The sequence below is a fragment of the Heliangelus exortis genome, chromosome 18 (genome assembly GCF_036169615.1).
Source record: "Heliangelus exortis chromosome 18, bHelExo1.hap1, whole genome shotgun sequence".
NCBI classification, from domain to species: Eukaryota; Metazoa; Chordata; class Aves; order Apodiformes; family Trochilidae; genus Heliangelus; species Heliangelus exortis.
The window spans coordinates 6,455,498-6,465,987 of NC_092439.1; the positions used below are offsets into that span (position 1 = coordinate 6,455,498).

The 10,490-nt window shown below is 41.6% G+C and overlaps 1 protein-coding gene across 1 annotated transcript; it reads left to right on the forward strand.

Moving 5' to 3' along the window:
* Nucleotides 1–1,517: 1,517 nt before the first annotated feature.
* Nucleotides 1,518–10,281, forward strand: RCN1 (reticulocalbin 1). The gene is made up of 6 exons (XM_071761901.1): nt 1,518–1,832; nt 4,517–4,710; nt 6,337–6,515; nt 6,996–7,056; nt 8,597–8,796; nt 9,002–10,281. The coding sequence occupies exons 1-6, from the start codon at nt 1,606–1,608 to the stop codon at nt 9,107–9,109; spliced, it is 969 nt and encodes a 322-aa protein (XP_071618002.1). The 5' UTR covers nt 1,518–1,605; the 3' UTR covers nt 9,110–10,281.
* The last annotated feature ends 209 nt before the right edge of the window (nt 10,282–10,490 follow it).

Here is a 10,490-nt window from a genome sequence, read left to right on the forward strand (position 1 = left end):
AATACAAAAACAAATAATAAAAGCATTGCAGCTCACTAAGCTTTGTGAAGGCAAACACAGTTGCTATGACCAGCTCAACCATTTCCAAGCTGCCACGCCTGTATCAGCCCTCACCAAAAGAGCCCTGGTGAGAGCACTTGCTCAGCCACGGAGGTACAAACGCACCTCAAGGACAGTCTGTCCTGGCCCAAAGCAAAGCGCAGCTCTTCTGACTGAAGTGAAAAAGGCGAATTAGTGATTCACTCTGTTTAGACTTCAGGAACAAAGTAACATCTGACTGTTTAAATGTTTGACATCTGCTACTGTTGCCAATGACTCTGAGGCAAGAACACTATACTAGCCCTGGTGGCTCTACATAGAGTCACAACAGGCAAAAAACAGCAAATGGGCAAGTCTGACATCACCTTTTTGCTGTCATTACAGCCAAACCCTGCGCCCAGCGGGGTGAGCACCATGTGAGGTTTAGGTCAGGATGGTATCTACCAGGGCAATTGGTGGGAGGGAGGCTGTGGGTGGGCTCCTCACCCTGCATGTTAGTGTTCGTGGTGCAGCCAAAGGCCACATCATGTGTTCAGTGTCTATACCCTGTGGAGTGGGCTGACAAATAACACTTTGCAATTTTAAACTAGATGTACCCTCAGGGCCAAAGTAACAATGGACAGACAGGCCCCAGTGGTGACACTTATCTGCACACGTTGGACATAGGATTTAAACTGGAACCTCTTAGCAACAGGATCATTAACATAGCACATGTTGCATGCAATGATAATTCTGGCTAATAGTGAATTAAGGATATAACCCAGGAAAAGGAAATATATGCAAATTTCAAATACCTCTATCTAGAATCTTTGACGATCTTGAGCAAAATAAATGGGAACTTAAGGCAAAAATTCGCCACCTTTTCTATGCTATGAGATCTGAGCTCTCTGCTGCTGTTTTCATGATCCTGAGTTCAGTACAGCAACCATTGTCAAGATAAATATCCTCTTACCTGAGCGCTGACTTTTTTTACACATTTTTTGAGTATCAGGTTGCTGTAACACTCCAGACAATGTTACAGGATTGGTTTTTATATTTTTTTTTTACTCGTAGCCTTATTGTCTAAAAGAGAGAAAAACAGTTTTGTCCTTTCCTAACCAATTTAGCATGACAGCAGAAACCATCAACCTTATGATGCTCCAGATGAACAAACTATGCAGAAATGAAGCAGGGCTAATTATACTGTCGTGCTTTTTCAGCAGAATAAGCTGAGAAGGCTGGGATGACAAACGAGCTGAAGGGCCTGAGAGCAAGGGGACAGTGAGCTCCCCGCTTCGCTCTGCCGCCCGGGGCTGGGGCTCCAATACTTTTCTCGGTGAACCGCTCGGGCTCTCTCGGCGGTCGCTGCAGACGTGGCGCCGGCCCGGCCCGGGACGCTCTCCCGGCGGCCGCTGCCCAATCGCCTCCCCCCCGCCCCGGCCCCGGCCCCGGCCCCGTTCCCCCGCCCCGACCCATCCGGAGGCGGAGCGGGGCGGGGCGGGTGCGATGCGCGGGGCCGGGCCGGGCGGGAGACGGTAACCGGGGTCTCGGAGGGCCTGTGGGTGAGCGGGGCAGGGGCGGCGAGGCATGGCGAGCGGCGGGGCGGGCTGGGGCCTGGCGCTGGCTCTGGTTCTGTTGGTGCTAGTACCGGGCGGCCGGGGCAAGCCGACAGCGCGGCAGGAACGGGCGCGGCCCGGCTCCGTGCAGCACGAAGACCGCCCGGGCTTCCAATACGACCACGAGGCCTTCCTGGGCAAGGAGGAGGCGCGGAGCTTCGATCAGCTCAGCCCGGAGGAGAGCCGGGAAAGGCTCGGGTAAGGGGTGCGGGCGGGGGATGCCGCTCCCCGGCGGGACAGCGCGGCGGCTGCGGGAACGTGGCAGGGGGAGGGCCCGGCTCCGGCCCGGGGGGCGAGGAAGGTGGCGGGGGGGCTGCCGTGGGCTCGGTTTGTGTGTCCGCGGAGGGGCGGCCCGGTATCGGCTCAAGGAGGGGAGAGTGTCCGGAGGGCTCTGGTCACGGCCCCTTTCCAGAATGGGGGGGCTCGTGTAGGAGTAGCCCTGTACGGCACCTCCTCGGGTACACGCTTCTTTTACACCCCGCGGATTTCGCAGAGGACCAACCAACGTTTCATCACTTTTGCTTTCCAGCCCTACAGCAGTGAGCCTCATGCAGGGAGATGCTGTGTGCACTGCTGTGTCCCGGGGTTGGACGGACCTCACACCCACTGCTGGAGCTGTTACAGCTCCTTACCTGGTTGCTTACCTGGGCCTTACTATTCCTTCTTTAAAGCTCCATTTGCAAGTCCACTTGAAGCTATCTTTCCACAGCTTTTCCACTTGTGACATCTTCATCTCCTGTCTTAAAGTGTTGCTCCTACTTCCATGCTGCTCTTTAGGCCAAGAACAGAGTCTGCGCAACAGTTGCCTTGTTCTACTGCTTTTCCCTCTTTTACACCTATGGGAAGTCAGATCAGCAATTAGACAGAAGTTTAAAAGCAGTTGAAGAAAGATCCTTTTATGTAGTTATTAACAAAAGAAATGTTTAAAATATCTGCATCTGCTCAATAAGATTAACCTCACCTTTACTTCCCTTCCATAAGGAAAAGTACTTCTTGTATGTTCCATCATAAGATCTTAGTGCAGTATTACTGTCATCTCACAGACTGATCTCTTGGTCCTTCTGGAAGCTGTTGCTAATATTTACCTGTATTTCAGTGAGTAAACAGATACAGTGGTTATCAAAAAATGGATCAGTTTCATCCCTCTCATTTCAAGAAGGAGCAAAAGGAACCTTGTTCTCAACATACATGATCTATGATTTAGAGTCTCGTAAAGCATATCACTAAAATGGACCTGTCTTTTAAAAATTGGTCTACAAGCATGGATATTTCAGCTGAGGATATGATTTAACAAGAGAGGGTTTTTTTAAGAGTTTTTACAAACATTAACTCAGCAAGAGGGAAAGCTTAACTTTTAGTGATCTCACTTGTGCACCATGGAGAGTTGACAGAGGCATGTTAAGCTCCAGCCACAGTAAATGACCTTTTAAATGGAGGTGACTGAAGTGTCCCTCTGAGGACCAAATCCCACACTGTGGGGCAAGTGTTGTTGCAGCAGAACATCAGAGATGCATGGATACAATGGACCTTTAAGAACAGGAGCACAGATGAAAAGGAAGTGGCATGCAATATTTTCTGGCAAACAGCCATGACTGGGTTGAGGTGCCCTCTTACCCCTGTGTTACATATGACATATAACTACTCCATGGGCATGGTGATTCAGCCTGTGAGGAATGGCCCTTCAGATGATCCTGAGTTGTCTGTTTGGGGCAGTGCAGCTACAGACAGGTTGCTCCTGTACCTCACGAGCAGTGACACAAGGGTTAAAACTGCTGATGTGCCTAAAGCCAGTCTGGATGTGCAGGAGAGAGCTGGTGCTAGCTGCCCCAGTTCCAGGAGCAGGGTACATCCAGAGGCCAGTGCTCAGAATTTAATAATGCTGTGAAAAGTTTACCTGCAAGTTGCAGGATAAAAGCTGCATTCTTGTTTTAGATAAAGGTTTTTGTCATCTGGTCTATCAACGTAGCTGGGAGAGAAGCCAGTTTTACAAGCTCAAACCCAAACTGGTAGCAATTACAGGCATCCCAGGAGAGATACATTTCAGAGAACCTAAGTAGTAGAGAAGAATACTGTCTTTTTTTTTTTTCCTTAACATAGTTTTTAAGGCAGGTTTTATCTGCAGCTGTGTGCAGAACATTTCAAAGATGGAAGTTTTCCTGGGAATACACCAGTACCTTTCACTCCTGCTGATCTCAACAGAACTTGAGCTTTACAGGGGACAGTGGCTTACAGCCCATCTGCCAGCAGTGACTGAAGACCTGCTGCAGACGAGCTGTTATTTTAGTAACAGGCATTCCTGGCAATAAAAGCAGTATTGCCTTTTTTGTTGGGAAAGAAAGAAACAAAAGTGGAGGAACAGGAATGGAAGGGAAGAGTATCCATAGCCACTGTTACACAGTGATATAACTCACTCCGTTCTAGCATCAGTCCACTGGAAAGCCACAGGTGAAGTTGCAGGTGTCCAAGAAATCCTGGCTTTTTTCCCTGGCTGCCTCCATCAGGGGGTGGTACAGGCTTTCTCCTGAGGTGAAGTTAGTGTCTCCTGCTCTCAGCCCATCACAGCCACTCCTTATTGGCAGTGAAGAACAGATTAGCAACCAAATAAATCCAGGTATTATATCCGAGGTACTTTGTTCACTAATTTTGATCGTGCAAGTTCCATTTCAATTATTCATAGCAATATTGAATAATGAATAGAGACAAATCCCTAAAGATAATCTGCAAAGTGCAAGAAATCCTTAGCTAGTAGGGCAAGCTTTTAAGTTTTAAGGCACTGCATTTTTGTAGAAAATCAGGGCCAGATAAAGATTACCAGAATTGGACTGACATGATGCAGGGGCTTTTTTCTGTCAACTCTTAAGGTTGCTTGTCTCTTTTTACAGGAAAATTGTGGATAGAATAGATGACAACAAAGATGGCTACCTCACAACAGAGGAATTAAAAATCTGGATTAAACGAGTACAGAAACGCTATATCTATGAAAATGTGGCTAAAGTTTGGAAAGACTATGATCTAAACAAGGACAATAAAATTGCCTGGGATGAATACAAACAAGCCACATATGGTTATTATCTAGGTAAGATATTTTCAAATTACATGCTCAAAGAATATTGAGGTGATAAGGCATGATTTCATACCTTAGAGTCAACAGGAGTTTGGTGGCACATGTAGGACTCTTGAAAATAGCATTACATTTTATAGATGCTCAGAGGTCAAAAGCACTTAGTTTTTTACTGCAGCCATTTCCTTGGGGGTCACAGAAACAAAATGTTTTGTAGAGGGACTATTAAATGTACTGACAAGTCTGAATTAAAGTATCCTCCCGTTAGGAATATATGTATTTTTTTAACATTAAAAGTGGTTCTTTAATTTAAAAATAATATATTGCCTAGTTATCCAGTATTTGTTAATTCAGTCTCTCTAAAATCTTAGGATTCTAGATTTACAATGGGTCTAAGCTATAGCAAAGTTATTGATTAAAATAGTTCATGCAGAATAAAATGCTTCAGACTGTGATCCACTGCAAATGAAAATCCTTAACAAATCAGGTAAAAGGAACATTAAAAAAAATGTACCTGAACCTTTCCCCCCCTACTTACACTCCCTTTGCATTTTTTAAAGTTAATGAGGGGAAAGGAGGAGAAGAAATCACTTAAACTAAAGGGCAATGCTGACAGAACAACAAATTCTGTTGTTGTTCTAATTCTATTGGTTGTAATACCAATACAAATTGGTATTAATTGGCCATTTATACTGGAAATAAGGAGACAATATCTACTTATCATAGAGTACAAAGTACCTACATAGGTACAAAGTACCTACATAGAGTACAAAGTCTACTTTAGATTAAAAGTCAGCTTATTACCTTTGCAGAAGGAAATATTTGACACACTATCCCTGCAGCACTATCCCTGGGAGCCTTCTCGACACTTTGGTTTTGCTCTCCATAATTCCCAAGATTTGAACAGCTCCTTCTTTGCAGTCTTGTGTTGATGCACACCTAAAATGCCCACCTGAGATACCTGATGTAGTAGTTTTTAACTGTTTTGTCTTCCAACATGCAAATAATGAAATTGTTATTATGTGAACATTTTTCATGTTTGATGTCAGTTTACTGAGCCTGTTTTAAAAAGTAATGGTATTTTATAGAAGTTTTATGCCACTGAACACCCTGGGAAAATGTCATTGTTTAAGATGGAAAATAATTGTTAGGTTCCCTGTAGCAGAGGCGTAGCAATTAGATAATTTCAGTCTGCCAGCTTCTCAAACTACTTTTCTTTGGTTTTCTTGCTTTTTGAAACTGAAAAGTTTTGTAGATCATGCTGTTTCTTAAGAATAAAAAAATAATTTCTGTGAATGAAATCTACCCCAAATACTGCCTAAGCAGTGCTTGTAAAAGCAGATTAAAAAAAAAATCTGTGAAGGATGATATTCAATACTGCAAAATCCATTTTCCTGGATTCCAACAGAAGGCTGATTCAGACATTTACCTGTACTAGTAAGTTACCTTTTAAGAAATAAAAATCACTTGACTGCTGAATTTAAAACTTCACAGGAAAGAGAACTTCCATTTTAACACAGAAGCAATTCTGGCAGTAAGCCTTTGTATTTCTAGACTCCTAACAGCAAATTTGGGATACCTCGTTGTGGTAATATGTTTTTAAAAGAACATAGCTTTGAGATCTTCTTGATTCGTTTGCAGAAAATCCAGAAGAATTCCAAGATGCAACTGATCAGCACAGTTTTAAAAAAATGCTACCCAGAGATGAAAGAAGATTCAAAACTGCAGATCTGGATGGAGACTTAGCTGCCACTCGTGAAGAATTCACTGCTTTCCTTCACCCAGAAGAATTTGAGCATATGAAAAACATTGTTGTTTTGGTAAGCAGAGCAAAACCAACACCATGGTTTTTACCTTTATTTTTTTAGATGAGCTTTGAAAGGCTTCTCTAATCTTCCCTTGCAGGGCTTAGAAAGTGCCACACATATAATGCTTTTCTTGAAGTTCACTTGGTGTAGGACTCTCAGACTTGTGAAATGCACTTGGCTCCTAAATGGAAACAAGAAAATGTCTTGGGGCATGGACTGAGATCATAATGAAAGAAAGGTTTGCTGACAGGGCAGCTGAGTGTTTGATTCAAGGTTATATCTGCCCCTAACTTAAAACTTATCCAGTTCATTAGTGCAAGGAGTTTTTTCAACATGAAAAGATACAGCTGTATTCATTGCATGAACAAAAATCACACTGGAGTCAGTGCAGGTACATTTACCTGTGTACAAGGGCAGGTCAGGACCTCAAAACATGAAATATCAAAGAGGCAAATAGCCAGAATTCTCAGTTCTTTTTTGACTGTTTTCCAGGAAACTTTAGAAGACATAGACAAAAACGGAGATGGTTTTGTTGATCAAGATGAATACATTGGTAAGTATTGAGATTTGTTTCTTTTATAGCCTCCACCTGGTTGTCCCTCTTCCTTCAAATACATAGGTAGAATTAGTAGTGCAAAGGTTAAGTTTTCTGTGTTCAGCTGAACTATTTTAAAAAAGCCATGCAACCAAGAAAGTTTAATTTCATTTTAGGCAGATAGCAACTTCACCAGCAAAATGTTCCTCACCCTTTACAGCATAATATCCTCCTCTTATTCTTGTGTAATTTGGCTAAGAGAGTCTTGAATAATATTTTCCTGAGAGAAATATCCTCTGTGTACTTGTCTGCATAACAGCTTTTTAAAGGCATTATTTAGAGCTGCAAGAGGATCAGGAAGTGGTCTCTTCCCAAGTTTCAATGGTACTTGACTATACTAAATAGCTGGGAAATACATGTTGCAAAAAAGAAAATTAACTTTTTTCTACTCATTATTTTCCTAGTATGATTTGTATGGTGATGCCATTTATGTTTCATCCAGAAACATAGGATGCATTAAAATGAACTATGAAAATAGCACCAAGATTCAAGATGCTCAAAGAAGTTGTGAAGTGTGTGAAAGTCAGCTGTGTATTACTTCAGTGGCAGAAACAGAACAAAATGGAAAACATCAACAGCAGATCAGTCACAGTTAATTTGCACAAACTTCAGTCACACTAGGCAGTTATCTGCTGTCTTGCACTTAGACCTATGAAGAGAAAACAGAAGCAGGGCTAGAGATTAGCAGCACCTAATACATTTTCACCTTTTGAATCACTATGCTGGTACTAAAAGCTGACTTCTCCCACTGCACTCACTTTGATGGGTTTTAAGTCAAGAAAGTAGCACCAGAGAAGCATTAGTGCAAACTCAGGTGAATATTTCTGTTTCTAGTGGTGCTATAAAGATCACTTCACATATAATCAGGAACAATATACACACATTAATTAATGGCAGGGGGTTTCTATTCCTTGTAAATTATATTTAGCCTCAGAATGTGAATGCTTTTCATTTATGACTGAAATAACAGAGCAGCATGATTTCCACAGTAATTTCAGTTTATTCAGTGACATTACCTACATATAATTATAAGGTAATTGTCAACATTTGTTACTGTGTGAATGCTGGGTTTTTTTGTCTTCTATAGATAGGAACATAGAATGTTCTAGTCACGATCACCCCACAATGGCAAGGATGATAAAAATCAAATTGACAGGACATGTCAGTTGCTTCAAATAAACAATATAATTGGCACTTTAAAAATGAAAAGGGAAAGTGGATGTGTTGTCTGAAGTTTCTTCTGAGCTGAGGAAAACTATGCTTAAAATATCCCTCTACTTTTTCACATGTAATATATTTTTTTTATTAAGCCGGTGTTAAAAACAAATACAAAACTCTCTTAGGTAGTTTATAAAGAACTAAAAGAAGTAAAAAAATGTTAGTCTCTAGATCAGGTATTTGATGAGGAAATCTGCTGAGGGTTATAGTACAATTCCTGCCTCCGATTTTGTCTTGCAAATTAAATATGAATCCAGTAAGAACTTTATTTCCTCTCCAGCTGATATGTTTGCAAACGAAGAGGGAGGACCAGAGCCTGACTGGGTGATTACAGAACGTGAACAGTTTTCAGATTTTCGTGACCTCAACAAGGATGGAAAGATGGACAAAGAGGAGATTCAGCACTGGATTCTCCCACAAGACTATGATCACGCACTAGCTGAAGCCAGGCACTTAGTCTATGAATCAGATGTAGACAAGGTACTTAGTGTTCTAATATATATATATGTTTTTAAAGTTATATAAGCTGGTATGTTGGGTTTTTTTAAACCTATCAGCTAGCAAGAAATTATTCCTAATAACTTTTCCTCTTAGAACACTTTAAAGGGAGTTCTAGAGGCTAGACTTTGTGTTTTTTACTTAGCTTTGAAAATGTTCTTACAGAAATATTTTTTACTCCCATCAGGATCAAAAACTAACAAAAGAGGAAGTTCTGGATAACTGGAATATGTTTGTTGGAAGTCAAGCTACTAATTATGGGGAGGACCTTACAAGAAACCATGATGAATTATGATACAGTGGACCAACCAGTATGCCAGAGACCTTTTCTCAACTTGACAGAAATCACTGTCTGTCCCTTCTTTTGGGGGAAGATGGACTAGAGACAAACTCACAACTGAATGATTTGCATTAATAAATTTTTAACATGCTAGCTTATTACCTCAGAAACTGCATAGAAATAGCTTTCTACTCTTTTCAGATGGTTAAATGCAATGTCTAATTACTACAGTTTTATTTGAGGAAAAAACAAAAAGGTAACTTTTTTTAATAGCCTGATCTGGAAAAGGCACTTCTGGATGATAACTGCAAGGTTCTTTAATAGAGAAATGTTTTCTCCAAATATTCTTATTTACTATAGTGAAAAACAGCTAGGATTAGAAAAAAACCCTAATGTTTATCAGATTAAGTTTAGTCATTTTTTTTAATAGCATACAACAATTTAGAGTTATTCTTTGACCCTCCTACCCAGAGAAAAGGCTTGACATAACAAGACCCATAACCTTTATTTCCACACTGGTTTTCTCTGCCAGTTTGGGCTAGAGGTGCTGGAGAAGTTATCCAGCAGCTCTCTGGCTCATAGCTTTACAAGTGCAACATGTACATCTGGCCCTTCTCTCTAACCCCCAGCACAGAGCAGAGACAGCACACGTGGCTCAGCACCCTGTGCTGCCATTCCTCGGTCAGGGCCGTGGAGTTCACAGTGACAGCTGCTCCTTCTGACAACAGTAACATACAATTGTTTGTGGGCTGTTGCTTATGCTGTTTCCTAGGAGGAATTATGCCACATGGAGCATAATTTATCTCATGCTTTTCGCACTTTACCCAAGCCATGCTCTTGTTCACACAGTGTGAATGGCAGCAGTTCTGTGATGGAGAGAGAATGAGACATATCACCCCTCTGGGCCTTCTGTCTTTTCTACCACATAAGAGGACAGATTTATGTGGCTAGAGTTCTGGGTTTGTATGTACATACGTATATATATGTGCTCCTGAAGCAACTACAGGGAGACAGCTTTTCTTCTAAAGAAAGGGATAAGCTCTCTGCACAGGTGCTTTCTTTTTTACTGTATAATGTGAGCTATTACACATATATTTTTATATACCAAACTTTGATAAGTGTGGCTGGTTTTCAATGTACTAGTTTTCAAATAAGCACAATAAAACCAATACTTCTTGGTGATACTATGAAGGTGCAATAACACTAACACAGCCTAGCAGAGAGATGATGTGAAAGCAAAGAACCAAACCTTTAGAGCCAGTATTTCCTAAAGCACTGGGTCATTGGCAGCTCCTGCAGCCCTGGCTGGTCATCTGCAAACAGCAGCTGGACATATGGCATCAACCGTTTCTTCTTCACCTCATTAAAAAAAAAAAAAAAAAAAAAAAAAAAAAAA